Source organism: Hemibagrus wyckioides, linkage group LG05 (genome assembly GCF_019097595.1).
Source record: "Hemibagrus wyckioides isolate EC202008001 linkage group LG05, SWU_Hwy_1.0, whole genome shotgun sequence".
Taxonomy (NCBI): Eukaryota; Metazoa; Chordata; class Actinopteri; order Siluriformes; family Bagridae; genus Hemibagrus; species Hemibagrus wyckioides.
In genome coordinates, this window is record NC_080714.1 from 26,255,985 (window position 1) to 26,280,867 (window position 24,883).

Consider the following 24,883-nt stretch of genomic DNA (forward strand, 5'->3'; position numbering starts at 1 on the left):
GAGAAGATATGATCGAAGAGATGAGATGAGAGAAAAGAAAATAGAAGAGATGAGAAGATATGAGAGAAGATATAAGAGAAGAGTAGAGATGAGAAGATATGATAGAAGAGTAGAGATGAGAAGATATGATAGAAGAGAAGAGATGAGAAGAGTCTCTAAAAACCCCTGTACTGTTTGTGTACTTTACCTTTCTGCCATGCCCATGAGGAAGTGATGAGTATTTGAGCAGATGAGCAAGATTTATCACAGGTTTATCACATGTAGAGAACAAGATACCCCTGAGAGATATGAAGAGGCTCTGTTTTATTACTCCAACACTCATCACTGTCACTTACTGGTTTGGTTCTGAGTGACCTGCAGTATGAGGGGAGCATTGTTCAAATAGGAGGAGGTCACATTCTTTTCAACAAATACATACATGACCTCAGCAACCAGAACACATTCTGTCCTGATTTTGATCAATGATGATAAATGAAGTGTGTGACAATCACCAAATATCAAATGACTGCCTTTTATTGTATTGTATATGGAACATTGGATATACTGCTAACAGAGTAAAGCAATTTCAGTCACCTGTTATGCACAGATATAATCCATACGTATCAACCATTATACAGCGTATATGAAATATTACAGTGCTCTGCTTCTTGTGATAGAAAAATTTCGGTGAGAATCAAGGGGAAGGTGTACAAGACGGTGGTGAGACCGGGCATGCTGTATGGTTTAGAGGCAGTGTCACTGAGGAAGAGGCAGGAGTCAGAGCTGGAGGTAGCGAGCTGAAGATGTTGAGGTTCTCTTTGGGAGGGACACAGTTGGACAGGATTAGGAATGAGGACATCAGAGGGACGGCTCATGTGGGGGGACAAAGTTAGGGAGAGGCCAGATTAAGATGGTTTGGACATGTTCAGAGGAGGGAGAGTGAGTATATTGGTAGGAGAATGTTGGACATGGAGCTGCCAGGCAGGAGGCAAAGAGGAAGGCCAAAGAGGAGGTATATGGATGGAATAAATGAGGATATGAAGCTAGTGGGTGCAAGTGTTGAGGATGCAGGAGATAGGGAGAGGTGGAGAGAGATGATTCGCTGTGGAGACCCCTGAAGGGAAAAGCCCAAACAAGAAGAAGAAGACAGTGCTCTGCTTCTTAAAGTCAGTAAGATGATGTCAGGGGTTTGAGCAAGAAGGAAAATGGTCAGTAACAATAACAAAAAAAAAAACCTGGCACGGAGGAAACACTGAGGAGGAGGAAGTGAAAATACCAGTTTGGGAAAACTGACGAATGCATGTGTGCTTTCAGTCATGAGTATGTTGTAAATGTGGTCATCTGACTACAACAATCTATCTACAGTGAGGGAAAAAATTATTTGATCCCCTACTGATTTTGTACATTTGCCCACTGACAAAGAAATGATCAGTCTGTAATTTTAATGGTAGGTTTATCTGAACAGTGAGACACAGAATAACAACAAAAAAATCCAGAAAAACGCATTTCAGAAAAGTTCTACATTGATTTGCATTTAAATGAGTGAAATAAGTATTTGATCCCCCATCAATCAGAAAGATTTCTGGCTCCCAGGTAAGGAGCTGAGATTACAGTAGGAGCACTCTCGGGGAGTGCTCTTAATCTCAGCTCGTTACCTGTATAAAAGACACCTGTCCACAGAAGGAAGCAATCAATCAGATTCCAAACTCTCCATCATGGCCAAGACCAAACAGCTGTCCATGGATGTCAGGGACAAGATTGTAGACCTACACAAGGCTGGAATGAGCTATAAGACCATCGCCAAGCAGCTTGGTGAGAAGGTGACAACAGTTGGTGTGATTATTCCCAAATGGAAGAAACACAAAAGGACTGTCAATCTTCCTCGGTCTGGGGCTCCATGCAAGATCTCACCTCATGGAGTTTCAATGATCATGAGAACGGCGAGGAATCGGCCCAGAATTACACTGGAGGATTTTGTCAATGATCTCAAGGCAGCTGGGACCATAGTCACCAAGAAAACAATTGGTAACACACTACGCCGTGAAAGACTGAAATCCAGTAGCGCCCGCAATGTCCCCCTGCTAAAGAAAGCACATGTACAGGACCATCTGAAGTTTGCCAGTGAACATCTGAATTATTCAGAGGTCATGTGGTCAAATGAGACCAAAATCCAGCTCTTTGGCATCAACTCAACTTGCCGTGTTTGGAGGAGGAGGAATGCTGCCTATGACTCCAAGAAGACCATCCCCACCGTCAAACATGGAGGTGGAAACATTATACTTTGGGGGTGTTTTTCTGCTAAGGGGACAGGACAACCGCACCGCATCAAAGGGACGATGGACGGAGCCATGTACCGTCAAATCTTGAGTGAGAACCTCCTTCCCTCAGCCAGGGCATTGAAAATGGGTCGTGGATGCAAAGAGGGGTGGGCCCAAATTCCTTGAGATGTGAGATGTGTGCAAACCTGGTGGCCAACTACAAGAAATGTCTGACGTCTGTGATTGCCAACAAGGGTTTGCCACCAAGTACTAAGTCATGTTTTGCAAAGGGGTCAAATACTTATTTCACTCAATAAAATGCAAATCAATGTATAACTTTTTTGAAATGTGTTTTTCTGGATTTTGTTGTTATTCTGTGTCTCACTGTTCAGATAAACCTACCATTAAAATTACAGACTGATCATTTCTTTGTCGGTGGGCAAACGTACAAAATCAGCAGGGGATCAAATAATTTTTTCCCTCACTGTGTGTGTGTGTGTGTGTGTGTGTGTGTGTGTGCATATATATATACATATATACACATCCTTATGTATGTATATATATAGATATGTATGTATGTGTGTGTGTGTGTATGTGTATATATATATATATATATATATATAATACACACACACACACACTGTGTGTGTGTGTATATCTGTGTGTGTGTATATATATATATATATATATATATATATATATATATATATATATATATATATATATATATATATATATATATATATATATACACACACACATATATATACACACATACATGTATGTGTATATATATATATATATATATATATATATATATATATATATATATATATATATATATATATATATATATATATATATATATATATATATATATATATATATATATATATATATATAAATAATATACACACACATCCTAATGTATGTATATATGTATGTGTATATATATGTATGTGTGTGTGTGTGTGTATATATATATATATATATATATACACACACACACACACACATACATGTGTGTATGTGTGTATATATATATATATATACACACACACACACATACATGTGTGTATGTGTGTATGTATAAAATATGCAACGAGGAACTAAATCATCATCAGCTCATCAGTTTTAATAGTATCTGTAGTATATGTGGTTATTTGGGATGATAGTAAAATGAATATGGAAATAAAGATGTTTAAGAAACATGTGAGACTAAATCACAGTGAAGGGGTAGATTTCTGGAAATGCAACCTCATGTCACGATCTTGTGATCTACATGCTCTGGGCCCTGACTCTGACTCGACCCCACTGAACGAACACCTTTGGGATGAACTGGAACACCGACTGCACCTCGGACCTCCTCACTTAACCTCTCACTAATGCTCTTGCTGAATGATCTGACACCTTTCTAACAGAACCATCATTAATGTCTTAATCAATTTGTTCACCACTGTTCCTTCCTTGGACCACTTTTGATAGATACTGACCACTGCAGACCGGGAACACCCCACAAGAGCTGCAGTTTTGGAGACGCTCTGATCCAGTGGTCTAGCCATCACAATTTGGCCCTTCGTCAAACTTACTCAAATCCTTACGCTTGTCCATTTTTCCTGCTTCTAACATCAATTTCGAGGACAAAATGTTGACTTGCTGCCTAATATATCCCACCCACTAACAGGTGCCATGATGAGGAGATCATCAGTCTTATTCACTTCACCTGTCAGTGGTCATAATGTTATGCCTGATTGCTGTTTGGTGTATATATCACCGAATAAAACAGAACTGTAATTTTTAGACCTGGTTTGGGAAAACCCTGGTGCTGTTTCTGTGTTTTTTACCTTTCTGCCATGCCCATGAGGAAGAGAAGAGCACCTGAGAAGATAAACAATATCAGGTGTCACATGTAGAGCACAAGGAACCACTGGAGTGTACGGTGGGTTTTATTACTCGCTGATTTCACTTGTTGATTCTGTTCTGAGTGACATATCGGCAAATATTAGTCACAGGGCGCCCGCACACACACTTATTCACATACTACAGACAATAAAGAGATGCCAATCCATCTACAACTCCTGTCTTTGGAGTGATTATAATTAAGTGAAATTAACAGCTTGTGAAAACAGTAAGTTTTAATTAAGTTGTGAAGTTGGTGAGTTGAAATAAGGAAACAGAGAGATACTAAAGAAGTGCTTACATTGCATTTTCATTTTCGCTCTCCATTTCTCTGTAACTTTGTCTCTCCTTCTGTCTGCCTGTCTCCATCTCTCTCTCTCCCCCTCTCTCTCTCTAGTTCTCTGTAACTTTGTGGCTTTCTCCTTCTGTCTGTCTGTCTGTCTCTTGTCTCTGTGTGTGTGTGTGTGTGTGTGTGTGAGAGAGAGAGAGAGAGAGAGAGAGATGGGCAGTGCTGTAGGAGGAACAAAACCAAAAGGTTACTGAAGCGTAATAAAAAATCGCTCGCGCGCGCGCAGCACCGTCTTTATATTAGTTTTGATCTCCATTAAGTCTTCAACTCCATTTTTTTTCTACAGAAATAATGACACCCTAAAGTGCATTTGAACAACCCGTTAGGTTAAGTAACTCACGCGAACTGACCGTTCCCACTTTTCCCGGTTTCACTGTTCTCTCGGGGCACCTGTCGGGGATGGCGGAGGGCGCGCGCACCCTGACCCCGTTCCGGCGCTTCACCTACTCGGTGGGGCACGTGCTGAACGACCTGTGCGCCTCCATGTGGTTCACCTACCTGCTGCTCTACTACCAGTCGGTACTCAGTTTCCGGGACTCCGACGCCGGGCTGCTGCTGCTGTTCGGTCAGATCGCAGACGGAATCGCCACGCCGCTGGTCGGCTACGAGTCGGACCGGACACGAGGAATCGGTTCGTACGGGAAACGCAAGTCGTGGCATTTAATCGGTAAGAAAGTATCTATCTAACAACGATCCATTAAAACCACAGCATTTATTTATCCCACGTGATTTGCAGCTACGATTTACTGAAGGTGTATCACCATAGCAACAAGAGTTTTCACAACGGAAAAATATATATAAAGGTTATTATATAAAAGGGTTCTTGGGTTTAGAGCTTCTATAGAAAACCCTGCGACAGACACGGGTCTCCAATACACTCCTAAAAAAGTTTTCTTGAAGACTCAGGGAAGTTTTCATGAAAATTCAGGGAAGTTTTCTTCCTCTCTAACATTCTGTGAAAGGGAAATGGGGTTCTATGCATGACGTTTCCTCCTGTAAGACACAAAGTTACATAGAAATAGAAAATGTAGAGAAACTTTGGGGAACTTATATTTTTAAGATTCCATGTTGAACATCATAAGTGTTTTTTTAATTTAAAAATGCATATAAAAGGCGATTTTAGTAAGATAAGGTGTCATATTTGCAGTGTTGGGTAGGTTACTTTGGAAATGTAATAGGTTACAAATTACAAGTTACTCTGTTTAAAATGTAATAAGTAGTGTAACTTTTCAATTACTTTATAAAAGTAAGGTAACTGATTACATTTGATTACTTTTTGATTACTTTCTAATGGATATTTTCAACTAAATCATTTCCAAACATTTATCCCAGGCAGGGTTAACCTTACAGTAGAACTCAACTCTGTTTACTGTTAGAATTTTAAATCTTTTCATCACTTGAATTAAGATTATATTAATTTAATTTTAAGCACAGACACCACAAAACCAGACTTCAGGACAAAAATTGTTTAATACTGTTTTAGGAATGAAATCTTTGCATAGCTATGACAGGACACACTGGCAAGTAACAATGCCTTGGAAAAAACAAACATCATCTGAAAAGAGTCATCATAATGTACGCTACAGCGCTAAAATAACTAAGTTATATTAGATCCGGCATTACCAAGACATTTACAAGGAGGAAAAGTGTGAGAGATATATTTTCTGTCAAAGCGTTCATAAATAGAAGTGTGCCTGGTAAAGGTAGCTAGCAGCAGGGACGATTTTAGGATTTTCATTTAAGTGGGGCTCCGCCCCCAATGAGGGTATAATAGTAAAAATAAATAAATAAATAATAAAATAAAATAAAATAAAGGTTTGACTAACAGGGTAGGATGGTAAACTTATTGCAGCATTCCACTGTATTGCATAGATGTGTATAACATTTGAGTACTAAACAAGCCAAATACGAGTCTTCCTAATCACACACACACACTCACTCACACACACACACACACACACACACACACACACAATCCACGGTCTGCGGATTGAAGAACGCGCTGAAAGACGGGGAAGAGCCGAAAGTCTGCCGCCGTTTTCATATGAAATTTAAAGGGGACTGAGGAGATCACCAATTTGTGTATTTTAGGGGGGCTGAGTAGAAAATGTTAGGGGGCTTTAAAATGGCTTAGCGACGCCCATGGCTAGCAGGTTAGCTAATTTGTTGTGAATGTTATGAATACAGGTCTTGAGTACACTGTGGGCTCGATGAACGCGCAGGCGCGTTTTAGTGGATTTTTTTTTCCACAGAGCGGCTTCAGTAAATCAACTGACCACTCCGTCACTTTTTATTATACAGAAACGAGTAATATATCATCCCAAAATAAAGGGTCTGTTTTTATTTCTGTACACTCACAATAATGACAAAATTTTTTACATTTTAAATATATTATAAAATAAAGAAAGGCTAGGTTCCATACCTGCAGATGCTTCCTCAGGTTCAACATTGAAGCCTTTGATGCTGAAAGCATTTTAACAGCTAGCTAACTAATTTCCCCCTGAACTGTTATATTTGCTCCTTATCGGATTTCAGGATGAAATTATTTTTAAATTTCCAGGACTGAAATGCATTTTTATCAGTCGCCATGGTGGTAACTCTCAGACAGTGTATCAGCCTAAATCAGCGGCAGTGTGGATTAATGTAATTGGCAGACGCGCCGCAAATTCAAATCAGAGAACCAATCAGAATCCTCAGAATAGCACCGCTTTAACAAACTAACAACAAATTAATATTTATTCAACATATACTAGTTTTTTTTTTTAAGAAAATATTCAGAAGTAACTCTATTTGTAATCTTTAACATTTTCATAAGTAACTGTAATTCAATTACATATTTTTCTAAGTAACTGTAACGAGTTACATTTATTTTGTAATTAAGTTACGTAACGCCGTTACATGTAACTAGTTACTCCCCAACACTGCATATTTGACCATCAGTACATTCCATCCATCTATATGCATTTGGCAGACACCCTTATCCAGAGCACCTTCTAATTTATCTCATTTTAAACATCTCAACAATTGAGGGTTAAGGGTCTTGCTCAGGGACCCGGCAGTGGCAGCCTGGTGGACCTGGGATTCGAACTCATAACCTTCTGATCAGTAATCCAACCTGAACCAATCCAGTCAAACTATAAAGCCCCATATCCCTATCTGCTTTGTCCTGGTCAGGATTAAACACCTCACCTGAACACCTCACAACTTACAGGATTTGAAGGACCTGCTGCTGACTTCTAACGTCTTGGTACCAGAACCACAGCACACCTTCAGAGATCATGTGGAGTCTAGACAGGTCCAGAGCTGTTTTGCCGACACAAGTGGAACCTAAACAATATTAGGCAATAATATCTATCTATCTATCTATCTATCTATCTATCTATCTATCTATCTATCTATCTATCTATCTATCTATCTATCTATCTATCTATCTATCTATCTATCTATCCCCCTCTTTCTCTCTCTGTTTATATAATGTATATATCTCAATAGAAAAAAATTTACATATTTTAATAATTAAATTTTTTTCATTTGAGAGATTTATTCTTATGTAAATATGTAAAAAAAAAAAGAATAGAATAATATCCAATCAGATGTCTGTTGCTATGCAGTTTACATTTCAATCCACCGATTTTTTTCTCTCTCTCTCTCTCTCTCTCTCTCTCTCTCTCTCTCTCTCTCTCTCTCTTTTTTTGCATGTGTTTTTTTCATGACACACTGACAATCAGAAGTTACACATGAAGTAATGTTCTATAATAATGACACTCATTTCCGGTGTCTAGCGTGTGTCTAGCATGTTTTGAACATTTTACAAGGCATTTTACAGTTTCTCCAAAATGGACTTTATCTCACTACAGAATAGTGTGAATAGTCTCGACGTTAATTTATAGCACAGAGCCGTCAAGTTCTCGATGCTGATTGGTCAGATGCCGTTGATTCAGTTTCTCTAGCAGCAGCTGCACATACAGACAACATCAGCACACATCTGATGAAATTAGATGAACCGAGAAGATTGATCAGCATCAACACCCTGAGCTTCTGAGTGTTATGAATGTTATCTGTGCAAACATCTGCAGTTTGTGAACACTATCCCTCTGAGAGCTTGGAGTTCCCCTAGCTTCACCTCCTCCTGATATTTTAGTAGATCTGACTATAAACAAACACAGAATGTGTGTGTGTGAAAATATGAAGCTGCCTGCATTTCAGTTTTGTTCTTCCTTTCACTTAAAATATATTCGAGTCTCTTCTCAGTATACAGTATATATAGCAAAGCAAATCTGACCTGTGAGGATTTGAGCGAGGATTTGATGAAGGGCCAAATTGTGATGGCTAGACAACTGAATCAGAGCATCTCCAAAACTGCAGCTCTTGTGAGGTGTTCCCGGTCTGCAGTGGTCAGTATCTATCAGAAGTATCCTTTTAGTCCTCGATGGAGGCCGCAACTTGCATCTTACATGACTTAAAGGATCTGCTGCTAACATCTTGGTACCAGATACCACAGCACACCTTCAGGGTTCTAGTGAAGTCCATGCCTGGATGGGTCAGGGCTGTTTTGGCAGCAAAAGGGGGACCAACACAATATTAGGCAGGTGGTCATAATATTATGCCATGTGCATGAATTAATCCTTTGTGGAAAAGATTTGGTTCACAGTGTAAGAGTGAAAAAGAAGAAAAAAAATATTATAAAGAAATAAACAAAACAATGGATAAGGATAAGGATCCGGATGCGCTTTCAAAACGAGGTCTGTACCACAGAAAACTTTAAACACATGAGTAAAATTCAAATTTTTATTTAATTTATTGTTTCAAAGCAGCTTTACAAAAGTATACAAAGATAGAAAAATGATAAAGTTAAGTTACTGTTTATCTCTAATATTTATCCCTAATGAGCAAGCCTGAGATGATATGAGGAAGAAACCTTGAGAGGGGAACCTCCTCCTCATTTGGGTGGACAGGAAATGATGTAAATGTTGATTATGTCCTTTCTACAACTAATAGGTCAGCATAGTTTCTGAGTTCATTATAGACTCAGCACTAATTCTTTCCTGCCGACAGCCGACTGATGCAACGGCAGGTCATAGACGGAGTGTTAGTCTCCGAGTGGGTCTATCCACGGAAATCACGGACTGTCCATGCAGATCTATATCTATTCACAGCAGCAGTGAGCACCAGCAAGCGACAAGACTCAAAACAGAGAGATCAGACAGGTTCAGAATGAATTCTGAAGAGACATTCAGAGAGAGAGACAGAGGGAGAGATAGACCAAGAGACAGAGGAAGAGAAAGAGGAAGAGAGAGGGAGTGAAAGAGAGAGGGAGAGAGACAGACAGAGAGAGAGAGAAAGAGAAACAAACAGAGAGAGAGGGAGACAGACAGAGAGAGTGAGAGAGAGAGAGAGAGGAATAGGAACTTTTGGTCATCCCACTAGGGGAAGGTTTAAAGGTCCAGTCTAAAAAACCACAACACTGAAGGACATTGATTCGTGTACCTGGCTCCAGTACTGAAATGTCCCTTGGGTAGATTAATCAGGTCGGTTACACTGTTCAATATCCAGGAGTAGGATTAGGGTCAATTTTTTATCCTGAGAAAGGTCATTGAACTCGACTGCTGTTAGACCGGCAGCGCAGACATGGATCTTACATAACAGAAGGTCTACGTCCATGTCTGTGCCCTTACATGCCCCGAGAAATGAAATCCTAACCTGATGCTTGTTTTCTGGTGTTGTTACTCTGTTTTCAGGAACCATCTGTGTGCTGCTGTCTTTCCCCTTCATCTTTAACCCCTGCATGGGCTGCAGTGGGGTTTTTCCCCAGTGGGTGGGCCTCACCTACTTCACCCCTTTTATCATCATCTTCCAGTTCGGCTGGGCGTCCAGTCAGATCTCCCACCTGTCACTCATCCCAGAGCTGGTGACCTGCGAACATGCCAAGGTGGAGCTCACGGCATACAGGTACGAGCTGCTTTCACGTGGCGTCACCTTCTTACACAGCAAACTGTCCTCGATGACTGGAATCCAACACACAGGCTGGGATTAGTAGAATGTTAGGCAAAAAAAAAAATCAACCATCCAAAGAACCTTTAAGGAACCACTTTATCCTTGGTTGTAATGGTTGAACTCTGGGTTTTTAGGAGTACATTTCCTTCTGGAGCTGCATTGGTGCGTGTCACATATTTCCATATACAATGGATGTGAGTTCCTTTCGAATTTTTTCTCAAACATCCAGAGCTCTTGAAGTTCCACAAAAATGTACACACGAGTTCAGCTTTCAGATTTAAAAATAGCATGAGAAAGAAAACACTTTCTGACATGCTGTTACTGGAGCTTCAGGGTGGTAATAGTACCTCAGCCATCATCATCATCATCATTAGCCTGTCGTTGATTATTTTCCTACAGCATCACCTCATTCCTTATTTGCTAAACGATGATATGACTCAATTATTCACTCTGTTAATATACTTTTAGGGAGAAATGTTTACTCTGAATAAACTGCCCTCTGATTATACTGGTTAACTGGTGGAACTCTTACACCTTCTAGGTAGAACCAGAATACAGAACAGTTATCCAGTTAATTAAGACAGGTTAGGATAAGTTTGAACAGTTTCTTGGTAAAAAAATTACCCACTTAGTAACACCCTTGATGTCTGCCGGTTCACACGCACATCCTTAAAGAAGACTTAAACCTTGAAAAATGAAGCAGGAGAAATTAAAGGAGAACTGAAAGGTCTTTGGTCATGTTACTTCTTACTTCTTAAATAAAATAAACGTTTCTTTACTTCTTAATAAAATATCCTTAATATGATGAAATGTTTGTAATATTTTTTACATGATTTATATTAATAAATAAATAAATGATTATTTATAATTATAAATTATTATTTATAATTATTTCTTATTATAAATTATAGAGATAAATTAGTCCTTTAAATGTGTGTTTATTCAGACTGTTTTTATTTTTAGATGTATTTACTTTCCTACTCTATTAGCAGTATATTTTTTATAATTTTTACATAATTACTTTTCTTTTACTATCTGTCTTTTTAATTCTCTTGCTTTCTATCTTTAGGTTAAAAACCTGCATGTTAACTGTCTGTTGAACTGCTGTGACAATTGAACTTCCCCACTGTGGGATCAATCAAGTTTTATCTTATCTTATATATATAAGTATATAAGTGATAAATAAGTAAATATGTCTAGAAATGAGTTTAATAATCAGTTTAATAGATTTGGTTTATTAGAAGTGTATATTAGGAAGTACTTGAAGCTATTAAATGTCAAAATATATACAATTTTACAGTGTGTATTTTTATTGTCTGTGATATACTTTTGTTTTTGCTTCTTAAAAAATAAAGATTCGGAGTGACCTGTGTTTCTTCCCGTCCCAGGTATGCGTTCACTGTGCTGTCCAATATCACCGTATACGCAGTGGCCTGGCTGCTGTTCCAGTTCCAGCACTCGGCCGATCCGTCCATCGCTGACCAGCTGAGTCACAGCGACGTCCCCGTGTTCAGGGTGAGATGTTCACTATTACTAAAATCAAAAGTGAGCAGAAATGGGTTTGATATCGACATTCACTTTGAACATTTCTTTGGAAAAAATTAACACATTTCTATGAATATATTGCCGATAGTAGTCTAGGGAAAAAACAGAAAACACTACAAATTCTTACAGTCCTGAGTGTCTACTTTCATATGAGCTTCGTATTAAGCACCACTGTGGAGTGAGACATGACAAAGACACTCTGGTTAAAAGAGATAAAGAATTATGTCATAATCATGTTTTTATCCATCTATAGTTGCATTTAATGTTGTGGAGTTTTCATGGAACGTGTTAGATCCTCTTATTGCTCATATCATAGCTGCTATAATAATTTTTTTCATCTCTTTCTTGAGGCAAATGAGCCAAAAAGACATCAGGAAAAGTCTAAATTTACAGCTTCGAAACTGGAGAAACATTTCCTCAATGTAAACTCTTAGACTCTGACATGTTTTTGAGCAAGTACAAGTCTCTATATAAGCTGGTCTTTGTGATGAAGATGTCTGTAAATGTTAAAGTAGAGCTTCACCTCTGAATCTGGAGACTCCTTCCTGGAAACTTGCACTAAATAGATGAACTAAGGCTTTAGGATTTCTTATATTTTTTTCTTATACAAAATTGCATCAACACTTTCTGACCAATCAGAATGCAGACAAGAAATCTGTGAAATGAGAAGGAATGCTGGTAGTACCAGGGAAGTTCCCTAACACACACACACACACACACAGACACACACACACGTGATGACAGAGTAAAAGGAAGTCTAGTTTAAAAATAAAAATCGCCTTGTTATGAGCATGCTAGCATGAAGAATTGGTACAGTTTATTTTTTTTATTAAAGCAGCAAAAAATGCTAAAGGAACAACAAAGAAGGTGATTTAAAAAAAAAACAAACAAACAACAACCTTACAAATAAAAAACAAGAAAACAATATAAACTAATTAACTAAATAATTACACATATCCAACTTCAAACTATAAAAGCTCTATAAGTTCTCTGTAAGCTCTATTGAGGCTCTATGAAAGCTCTAAAAAAGCACCATATAAAGGCTCTAAGAACGCTCTATATAAGCTTTGTAAGCTCTATAATGCTGTATGTAAGCTCTATAAAGGCTCAATAATGCTCTATTAAAGTCCTATATGCTCTACGATAGCTCTATATAAGCTTTGTAAGCTCGATTAAAGCTCTATAAAGGATCTATGAAAGCTCTCCAAACTCTATATAAGCTCTTTAAAAGCCCTATAAGCTCTATAAAGGCACTATGAAAGCTCAATATAAGCTTTGTAAGCTCTATAAAAGGTCTATAAGCTCTATATTTTAACTCTACAATGCTCTATAAAAGCTCTATAGGCTCTATGAAAGCTCAGTATAAGCTCTGTAAGCTCTATAAAAGCTCTATAGTGCTCTACAAAAGCTCTATATGCTCTATATTTTAACTATATGATGCTCTATACAAGCTGAATGATGCTCTATAAGCTCTATATAAGTTCTATAATGCTCTGTAAAAGCCCTTTAAAATCTCTATAAGCTTTATGAAAGCTCTAAAAGCTCTATAATGCTCTGTAAAAGCTCTATAAGTTGTCAAGGGAAGTTCTGTAACCCACACAAACACACGTGACAGAGTACGAGGATTAATCTGTGCTCCACGTCTACATTTCCAGGACCTGGCGCTGATCGTCCTCGGCATCGGAGCCGTGTTCTCGCTCATCTTCCACCTGGGTACACGAGAGCATACACAGCGTCAGGAGGACGAGGAGGACCAACCTCTGCTGTCTCACTCCAGCCTGAACGCAGCACCGCTGCTGCAGTGGAAACACTGGCTCCTCGAACCGTCCTTCTACCAGGTCAACTACAGCTTACTATCACACACACACATTCTTTTTTGTTTTTTTGGGAAATAGAAACTTGCAGATAAAGTGTAAAGCTCTGGGATATTCCTGCAGGAGTGCCCACAGCAGCAGAAATTAAGTTCTAAATCGAACTGAGTGACCCGGTTATGTTTTTTTCATTCAGGTAGCTGCTCTCTACATGTGCACTCGCCTGATCGTCAACCTCTCTCAGACCTACATCTCCATGTACCTCATAAACTCTTTATTACTGCCAAAGGTAAAGCGATGCTGGAAATTTCAAACAATCTATCAATTTATACATTATTCTCAATGTACATTTTTTTCCACTATTTTCATAAATTCTGTATCTGTCTTTTGTTCCTGTTTTCCCAGAACTACATTGCCACCATTCCTCTGGTGCTGTACGTTAGCGGCTTCGTGTCCTCTCTGGCCATGAAGCCAATCAGTAAACGCCTTGGTGTTAGTGTGAGTCCCTTACATCTCCTTTCCATATTCTATAAGCATCATCGTTCTATAAGCACTACTAAGACTCTATAAGTTCTATAGAAGTTCTATAGGCTCTATAAAGGCTCTATAAGCTCAATAAAAGTTCTAAAAGCTATATAAGAGTTCCATAAGCTCTATAAAAGTTTTATCAAGGCTCTATAATATCTTGAAAAGCTCTATAAGCTAGAGAAAAAGCTCTATAAAGCGCTATAAGAAGCTCTATAAGCTCTATTAAAGCTATATAAGCACTATAAAACATATATAAACTCTATAAAGGCCCTATAAATATACTATAATCTCTATAAAATTCTATAAGCCAAATAAAAGCTCTATAAAAGCTAGATGAAAGCTCTATATACTCTATAAAAGTTCTATAAAAGCTCTATATAAGCTCTATAAGATCATGGAAATCCCTTAAAAAAGGACTCATTGTGAATAATCTCACTGTTTTCTCTCAGATGACGTATTTTGTGGGACTGGTGCCCATCGTGGCTTTTGGCATTTGGGTGCTGCTGGATTTGAAGATGGGTGTCAGTGTGTATGGAGCGGCTGTGCTGCTGGGAGCCGGCTCGGCCGTCATTCTGGTGATGTCCCTGTCCATGACCGCCAATCTCATCGGAGATCAGACGGTAACATGAATAACGCTGTTTATCTGCTGCTTTCCACAAAGTGTCCTAACTCCTAATATAACTCTGTAATGTAGCATTTGAGTCATTTATCTGTTGCAGCATTTCTTCATTTGTTACTAGGAGTGTTAGCTATAAGGAGAAATAATTTATAATGTCCCCACCTGTGTCATTATTGTTAATGATAACTGAATTCTAGGAAGTCTGATGGACATTAGCAAGTGTTCCATGACTGCTTATTGCAGCTTTAATTGTTTACTCTAAAATTTAAACTCTGCATGATGTAAATAAATGCTAAAGCAACATGACACTCCATTGTAAGAGTCATACTGTATATTTACGATTAATCTGATTGTCGTTTTTGTTTGTTTTTTTTGTTCTCTTTTTTCTGCTGACAGCAAAGTGGTGCGTTCGTGTACGGAGCCATGAGCTTCACAGACAAGGTGGCCAACGGCCTCGCTGTGATGATCATCCAGAGCCTGTACCCCTGTCTGTAAGTAGTGCGCAGTGTGTGTGTGTGTATTGAAGATTCCCTGAAGTCAGCAAATCATAAGATTACGTGAAAAAATATCATTCAGTGACTGAGTTCAGCTGTTGAACAATTGTTTAATGCCAGAATTGTTCACTGATCACTGCCATATGTTGTGGTTTGGGTATTAGACATTCTGAACATTTTTGTGTCTGTGTGTGTGTGTGTGTGTGTATTTGTGTGTGTGTGTGTGTGTTCATGACGTCGTACCTGTCCCCTCGCTCAGTGTTGTATGCTTTCATTCACAGATCACTGGCTTGCTGCTCTGACTGCGTCTGGTTCTATCGCCGTATTATGGTCGCTGTAACCGGGGGCGTCGGCCTCGTCGCTGCGCTCTGCCTTCTTAGTCTGATCATTTCGCCAATCAAGATTCGCCGAAGTGAGTGAAAAAAAAAAAAGTCAAAATGTTTTTGTATGATTTTGCAATTGTGTTACTCTTCGGTTTGTCTTTGGGTCTGATGTGATGTACGCTCTTGTCTGCTCTAGGTTGAGAATGCTTTACTCGGCGGCCGGACATCTTGGTGGACAGGTGAGATATAACTAATTATATGATATGATTTATATCAGATTTCCATGTAGTAATTTAGTGGTTAAGGTGTTGGACTACCGATCAGAAGGTTGTGAGTTTGAATCCCAGGTCCACCAAGCTGCCACTGCTGGGCCCCTGGGCAAGGTCCTTAACCCTTTTGCTCATTTGTATTAATTGAGATAAAACATAAGACACTTTGGATAAAGGTGTCTGCCAAATGCAGTGTGCAAACCCTAACTCTGATTTTTAACTGATCGCTGCCCCAATTTACTGAGATCAGAACATGATGCAAAATGACGACACAAAAAAAAACAAGCTAATGGACATAAAAATGATCCTCAGAACCTCAGCCTCACTTGTTTATGCAAGCCTGATTTCCATCCATCCATTTTCTATACCCGCTTTATTCATGATCAGGGTCACAGGGATGTGTGCTGGAGCCTATCCCAGCGCACATTGGGAGAAAGGCAGAGATACACCCTGAACAGGTCACCAGTCCATCACAGGGCCACACATATAGACAGACAACCACACACACTCGCACTCACTCCTATGGGCAATTTAGAATCACCAATCCACATAATGTACATGTTTTTGGACTGTGGGAGGAAACTGGAGTACCCGGAGTAAACCCACGCAGGAACGGGGAGAACATGCAAACTCCATACAGAAAGGCCCCTGTCTGTTCGAACCTGGGATTCGAAGCCTGACTTCCGAATCCCTTTAAATAGTGTCGTAAACTGAACACGATCGGATCACTTTCTTTCCTCATATCATCATATCAAGACGTACAGTCTGTTACGGAACTCCAGAAGTGCAGCTCACAAACACCGTGCCAAGTAATCTGAAAAGATTTGTATCATTGCTTTGTTCTGAATCTGGTTTTTACGTCTTAACTGTTTTGTGCTAATCCAGTTCTACCTTGTTACTGAAATCTATTTTGCCACATTAACAAAAGTGTAACCAAAAAGAGACTTGCACTTGTGGAATGCCACTTCTTAGAAATCGTTTCACTCCTAACTTTTTAGGGAACTTCTCTCATATCCTAGCGTTCTCTCACAGAGTGATGTTCCTTTGTGCAGGTTTGTGACTGAACCCATGAGAACATCGAGAACAAAACCACCAGTGTGGCCGGGGAAAGTGATCGCAGACAAATCACTGATCAGATCACATACCATGAATCTGAGAGCTACAGTATGAGGAAGCAGAGACGTCTATGTTTCACATGGAAACTTCACCGCACAGTGTCACATGATCACTACAATGCAGATCTTCTTCTTTAGTTGTTCCCTTTTTCTCTGTGGCCTTTAGGTTTTTAATAGCAGCACTGACTTCTCTGACCATGGACATACAACTCCTGGAAGGCCTGGAGATACGAAGAATAAGATGTGTTCTGTTTGATGTCTATATTTACAATGTAAATTTTAATATTGGCTTAATGTGGGTTTATAAATGGTTCAGGTTTCCTTTCAGAGCTTTTCTTTTCAGAGCCATTTTCTTAAAAAAAAAAAGGGTCCCAAAATGAAAATAATACGTTTTAATTTATACCTCAGCGATGTTGCGTTCTCGAATCTGACTGGTCAGGAGGTGTTGATTAATTTTCTGTAACAGCAGCTGCGAGGCATATGATGGTTTTATATTTTTAAATACGTTATCATTTAAACCTAGTGACAGCTCATTTACAGTAATGCTTCAGACGGTTGCCATTTCTTCGTAACGTACAATTAGTCTTTCTTGCTTTATTTAAGAGAAAGTGATGAAATGACCGTTTGTACAACATATGTAATAATGGGGAAGTGACTTGTTTTGAAGTGAACAACAACATCATTAACACAATGTTAAATGTAACTATAACTGGATAAAAATTATGATAAGTGGCGTTTGTATAAGAAATAAAATAGGAATTGGCCGAATGCAGTGGTATAAGAGGAATAAAACACTTCAGGATGTGCTGGTGTTATGATTAAGTTCTCCATTTGAAGTCGTGTTTCTGTAACATAGCAAGAAGCAGTCTGACATCATCAGCATCGCTTACATCGCAAAACAATGCTGACAAAGGACTACACCGCTGATCTCTCTCTCTCTCTGTTTAGCCTCCTGACCCTGTTGTTCTGGTATTTAGAAAAGTCCTGACCTGATTTCTTTCCTCAGATCCTGATACACTACAATAGCGGTGTTTGTAAAAACTCACGACTCAGATTAATCCAAATCCCAAATTTCACCCATTTCATAACAGCAGTGTTTGAGGTTAATCTAATTATTATAAAGCTTCTGGATGGACCTACTTAAGAACGGCGTCCTGTAACATTCACTTTGTCTTCTGTAATGTTTTTATTTGGCTGTTAAAAGGGAATAAAAAGCAACACTGTGAGTTTCCGTGAAGTTATTTAAATTTCCAAGCAGATGCACATTTCTGGCCACAAGCTTCAGGATCATGAAGGCTGCATTCTGCTTGGTACTTTGCATCCTTGTGTCCAGTGAGAAGACCATGCTGTGGGGAACATACAGTAGAGTGGTGTTGATTGGCTCCACATGGACGGTCTGGAGATACATGGGATTTCTCTGAATGGTATCACACACAATCAATAAAGACGGCTTTGGACTGCAATTGCAGCGGTCAGTTCCGGACTCCAAACCGACTCAAACTAGGGTCTCCTACTGCACTTTTTTGAGAATATAGCACACAGTCAATGAAGGGAATTTTTTTTTTTTTTTTTTTTTTTTACTGAAAACAGGAACTCAGTAGTGACTAATACTTGTTAAGTGCATAAAATTGGAAAGGAAAAAACAGTAAAATTTGCCCATGGGGCATTTTATTTTTGTCACACCACTATAGAACACATTTTAACATTATAGAACATTAAAATACTTCAAAAATCTTTCTTTTTCCTGATAAAAATATCAAATGAGCCAATCAATGTTTGACATGTTCTCCAAAAACTGGTACATGGTCCTCAGTGAAGAAAAATTTGAACACATCCTCCCCAGGAGACATCTACTGAGACTCTTATTAAAGGACGGAGCTCACCCTGGACATCACCTGTTCCTCCCCACTGCCCTCTGGGAAGAGATACAGATTCATCAAAACGAAAGATTAACTATCGTTATACATTTGCATTTCTTTTCTTTTTATATTTAAGCCTCTTTTTATTTACATTGCCAATCCTTGTGACCTGTAACATGCACGATTTGTCTTGTTTTCGTCAAGAGAAAGTGTTGAAATGAGGGTTTGCACAACGTATGTGATAATGGGGAAGTGATTGTTTTGTGGACAACAACATCAACACAACATTAAATGTAACTATAAGAGGATAAAAAGTATAGTAAGTGGCATCCGTGAAGAAATAAAGACTTTTGGCAGAACACAGAGGTATAAGAGGAATAAAACAGAGGATTCTGTGGACAAACTTCTATATTAATATAGAAACTCCTTAACTGACTGTCCATCCATCCATTGTCTATACCCACTTTATTCCTAATTAGTGTCACAGGGATCTGCTGGAGCCTATCCCAGCACACACTGGGCGAACGGCAGGGGTACACTATGGACAGGACTTAACTGACTATTTAAACTATTTTAAGAATTAAAACATTGAAATATATTTGTAATATTCAGTATATTCTCTTTGGGAGGGAAAAAGAAAGATTTATTAGGCAAAAGATTTATTAGGAGATGAGGAAGAGAAGAGTCACTGAAATTATTCTCTATACTTCCTCTAGAAAAATATAATTAGCGCATTGCTAACAACACTGAGCTAAACTGGCTAATAATGTCTACCTGGACAAAAAACAAACAAACAAAACAATAACAGATGAGAAAAACAAATCTTCAGTATGGAACCAAACTCTAGGCTAATCGTGAGCAATTAGCGTAGCGATTAGCATTAGGTTGCAGTTAGTTTACAGTTTGCATTTATCAGGTGTCGTAAATTGCTAAAACTGGTTTACACCGAGCAGATCTTACCTCTAAACACCTGTGGGAGAGCTTGGAGTGATTTATTCATGATGCTGAAATTAGATTATTACATTTATTACAGCTAAAAACAGTTTAAATATTCATTAATAAAGAACAAATTGCTAATTTCTCTAGTATAAGGGAAATAAAACACTTTGGGATACACTGTTGTTGGAAAATAAATAGCTACAAGGGTTTTATTGCTCAGCAAAGGTTACACACACATACAGTGTTAGCATTATAATCATTTCAGATTGCTGTGTTTAATCAATTAATTATGTGCTGTAATTGAAGAACCGGCAAATTGCTGTGGTGTTCGCCAACAATAATGAATCCAAACTATGTGACTTCACAGCTCAGTGTTTCCAAACCGATTCAATTCATTTGGATAGAGCCATTGACTGATCTTTATTTCATTCGAAATGTCCAAACCAAATCACGCTACTGATCCCTAGAGGCTCGACACGGCACGTGTCCAGCTGCCGGGCCTTGCTGTCGTCGAACATCTGGAGATAATGCTGTATGTGTTTCTGATATCTGAACATGTTGACTCATACATGGGCGGCATTCGGTTTCCAGGGAGAAATATTTTTCTGAAACACGATCAACAGAAACAAAACTCCACGGCAGCCTTTAATTTGGCCAGAGAGACTCCTGTTGATCGGCCCACGGCCCGAGCCGCCGTTACCCCCCCTGCAGTGTTTAAAACTGTGGTGCAGCCTAATTTGAAGAGCAGGCGTAATCACTGCCTGTTAGTGTGACCACTAATTGGAGTGCAGGCCGGGGCTTGTAGAAAGATGGAGGTGGAGTGCTGTCGCTAGGCTAGGATTACCTCATTAAGGAGAGAGAAGCGGGGAAGGCATGGGCCTGCCACCCAGTGCACCAGCACGGCGAGTTCCAGCATGGTGTTAGAGATTATACTGGGATTACAACACAGATTTTTTTTTTTACTCTACATACCCTCATTGCATATGGTGGTGAATGAAATTACACAGGATTCTACGCCTCAGGAACCTTAAATACCATAAATGCGTAAATGTGTAAATGCTTTACTTCAACAACCAGTAAAATGGTGAACGCTTAAAGGAAGCGCATGTGACATTTTATTAAGCCTTCCTGCGTGCTTAGTACGCTTTCAAATACACGTCTGAGCCTGTGAATAATAAAGCATCACAGCTGAAGGCCGTGTATAACATGGCCTATAATGAGAGCAATAACATTCGTGCCCACTAAATGTCAAACACGTTAAATTATGGGGTACAACGTGAGGGGGGACACGCCGGTGGGAAGAGAAGCCGAGGCATTGAAGCGAGAGGCTAAAGAAAAATGGCGTATGTTAAAGAAAAAAGGGAAAAAATCTCAGACTGGATTCGAATTGAAGGACCGTGAATCGCACCATTCACCAATGCTTTGATATTTTAGTTGATAATGAGAGAGCCTACATTTTTGCCTCAAATATTCAATCCCAGCATCCAGATTTGGCCCCAGATTGTGTCACTCCATTTAGCATCGTTTACTCCATTTACTTGTATATGCTTTTTGCGCTGGAGGTCGCCCAGGAATGCTCTCCACAGATTGTGTAATTACAGCTAGCATTTTCATATGTCTCTCTCGCTCTCGGCTTATAAAGGGAAACTTGACATTTTACTGCTTTTATGGCATACCATGTTGACCATTCAGAGTTTTATTTAAAGCTCAATTTTCTCATCTCGCTTATGTCAGTGCAGCAGCTCCTTCTTTATTCTCTTATAATAGTAGATATTCCGGTAAAGGCACATCCCCTTCATTCATTTTCTGATAACTGGAAGTGCTAGTGCTTTAGCGATTCGGTTGTCTGAAGGCTGTCACATGTGGGAAAAAAAAACATCACTTCGGGCAAAAGACATTACCATTTACTAGCATGCTTATTTACCAAAATATTTTTTTAGAAACTAGGAAGTGTAGCCTAAATGTAAGAAAAGTTTGCTCAGAATGAGCTATATGACATACATTTGTGTATAAAACTATCACCAGGTCAGCTAAACTGATCTAAAGTTCCTCATGCTACCTCTTCAGAGATTAATCAGCCTAACATTAGCTATCATACTCTTCCCTTCTCTTCTTTTGTTTCCGCACATTTCCAGTGTACACTGTTAGCTAGCTCACACCCATTTAGCTTGAGGTCCGTCTCTTCAAAAGTGCCTGTGTGAAAGTGTTAATTATTCTCTGGCTGTATGTTTTGCGTGACTATTAGCACAACATTAGCATAACTGTCATCATTAAGGCAACTTAGCTGATGTAACATAGCTAATGCTAATCAGAGTGTAGCCTAGCTTTAAGTAGGCAACTTCAGATGTTCTCTTGTTGGTGTGTTTATTTCTAAAATGACTTTTTATCTATTTACAGTTACATTTGATATTGTGGCTTTCCTCAGGAGCCTCTTATTCCTCGCTCTGAGTCAAAAGAAAATGAGCTTGTCGTGTTAATGAGAAACTGGACTGCGTAAACAGTGTTACAAAGCTCTGACGCTGGAGACTCCTTCCATAAATGATCGAAAAATAAATGCTTCCTTACAGGAAACTTCATTATATCAATGACTACCGATTTTTTTTAAAACTGTGCGGACTGGTGTACTTTCTGCCATACTGTAGCCTTGTTGCTATAGAAACGAGCGTGTGAACATAAACCCTTTTGTGATTTGCTGTCGTGATTAGTGGGGGGAAAAAACACTTTCTGACCAATCAGAATCGAGAAATCTAAAAAGGAGCAATATATTTTAAATTTTAAATTTTAAACTTTTCTGTTGCCATGGTAACCACTCAGCCAATCGAGGCGCTTGGCTATCCTGCAGAGCTATGTGTATGTCTATAATTGATAATAATGTTATACAGTCATACCCCGCGCTACGTTGTTAACTGGTTCCAAGAGACGCAACAGAAGCCGGAAATGCCCCTATGGAGTGCTGCATATGTTCCCTAGAATGACACTATGACTGAATATACATATTTTCTTATTTTATGAAAAGGATTTTGTTTAGTTTGGTTTTATTAGCCATTTTTCATTGTTACTATGTGATGGAGGGACCGACATAAGGTTGTGCAAAGCGCCGTAAATTGTATTTCATTTTTCAATTTAATATTTAAGGATGAGCGACGTAAAGTCGAAACGACCTAAAACGGGGCACTACTGTACACTTTATGTGTACTTTCTGGCAGACTGTTCCCTTGTTGCTATAGAAACGAGTGCTTGAACATAAACCCTTTTGTGATTTGCTGTCGTGATTGGGGGGGGGCACTTTCTGACCAATCGGAATCAAGAAATCTAAAAATGTTCAATTTTAACCGACGAGTTACCTCGGAGAACAGAAACTTTTTTTGTTGCCATGGTAACCACTCAGCCGATCGAGGAGCTTGGCTATCCAGCAGTGCTATGTGTATGGCTGTAATCCGACATAAATGCTGAGTTTTGTGGCAAGTTTAACACCACAGCGTAAATAAATATATATATATACATATATATAAAAGAGGGGAAAAAAGCACAAAAATAGGCCTGATGGCGAAACTCCAGAAAATGTCCATGCAGTTTTTTTGCATAATGGCAAAATTAAAAACGGCATCTCCGAAAATAGTTTTTTTTTTTTTTCTGCCTACAGTATGTCCTCAGAACAAACTTAGAATTACAGTATAATGTTGGCACTACTATAGGTTTTCACATACATCTTCTATTTTAACCCAGTGTGTGTGTGTGTGTGTGTGTGTGTATTTTCCCTTGGCTGGGTTAAACTGGGGATGAAGCCCGGAGGCTGACGGTGCAATTTCACCACACACTCCTGATCAAGAATCAGGAAAAAAACCCAAACAACTAAGAGGAGCCAATTAAAGAGAGAAAAGGTTACCAGCAAAGAGCTTGTCATTATTGTCCGAACGAGCTGAAGTTCATGAATCATTGTGGACGGCTGGAGAATGTGCATGAGTTTGGTTTGCAAGTTTGGGTCAGTCCTGCTGGAACTGGATTTTTGTTTTATTTTTTTCTTGTATATTTTGACCTCTATTAAACTGTGAAAGCTGACAGGAGATCTGAAAAGACATAAGTTGATGACCTGACCAGGAAACGGCGGGTGCTTGTTACCAACAGTGAAGGTAGGAGAAAAATAAATAAATCAAATTTAATCTGTGCTCGGTTATTTACTATTGTTTTTTTTAAAAAAGACTGTTTCAAAAGTATTTTTCTAAATAAATGAATGAAAGTGAGTTATGACAGTGCTTCTACAACAGCAGCTCTGAATGTAGTTCCAGATGTTATTCAAATCACAGGTTTATATACAGGTTTAATACACTCTGGTTTCTATAGCAACGAGTCTAATGAAACCAATAAGAAGCATTTAAAAAGCATTGCGTTGTTAATTACGAAGCAATAACATAATAATGCGCCATCGTTGATATCATGACGTTTTCTGAAATTTTCATGAAGTTTGAAGTGGTTAAGGCTCTGGGCCGTTGACTGAAAGATCGAGGTTCAAGCCCCAACACCACCAAGCTGCCACTGTTGGGCCCTTGAGCAAGGCCCCTAACCCACCCTGCTCCAGGGGCGCTGTATCATGGCTGACCCTGTGCTCTGACCCCAACCTCCAAGAGTGTTATATGCGAAGAAAGAATTTCACTGTGCAGTAACGTATATGTGACAAATAAAGACTACTTAATATTTAACATGTAAGTAAGGAGTCTCCATTGTCAGTGCTTTGTAACAGTTTCTACTTTTATTTTCTATTTATTTTATTTTAAATCTTATTAAGAGACCCATAAACTGACAACAGGAAGTTGTCTAAGGTCTAAGACAACTCTAAGGTATGATGTTCTTTGAGAAATAAAAAAAAAAATTGTTGGTAGAGAAGAAATAAAACCCTTCAATACA

The 24,883-nt window shown here is 38.9% G+C and overlaps 1 protein-coding gene across 1 annotated transcript; it reads left to right on the forward strand.

Annotated features, from left to right (window-relative positions):
* Positions 1-4,614: 4,614 nt before the first annotated feature.
* mfsd12b (major facilitator superfamily domain containing 12b) lies at positions 4,615-18,403 on the forward strand. The gene is made up of 11 exons (XM_058388834.1): positions 4,615-5,152; positions 10,224-10,434; positions 11,868-11,994; positions 13,680-13,862; positions 14,032-14,124; positions 14,241-14,333; positions 14,813-14,983; positions 15,379-15,473; positions 15,758-15,888; positions 15,996-16,038; positions 17,121-18,403. The coding sequence occupies exons 1-10, from the start codon at positions 4,885-4,887 to the stop codon at positions 15,998-16,000; spliced, it is 1,377 nt and encodes a 458-aa protein (XP_058244817.1). The 5' UTR covers positions 4,615-4,884; the 3' UTR covers positions 16,001-16,038; positions 17,121-18,403.
* Positions 18,404-24,883: the final 6,480 nt, after the last annotated feature.

What these genes read in the sequence shown, in the direction of transcription:
- mfsd12b (XM_058388834.1), top strand. Translation starts at nt 4,885, where the DNA reads ATGGCGGAGGGCGCGCGCACCCTGACCCCGTTCCGGCGCTTCACCTAC. An exon ending in GTGGAGCTCACGGCATACAG is followed by an intron (nt 10,435 to 11,867) that starts GTACGAGCTGCT and finishes TTCCCGTCCCAG; the next exon opens with GTATGCGTTCACTGTGCTGT. An exon ending in ATCTCATCGGAGATCAGACG is followed by an intron (nt 14,984 to 15,378) that starts GTAACATGAATA and finishes TTCTGCTGACAG; the next exon opens with CAAAGTGGTGCGTTCGTGTA.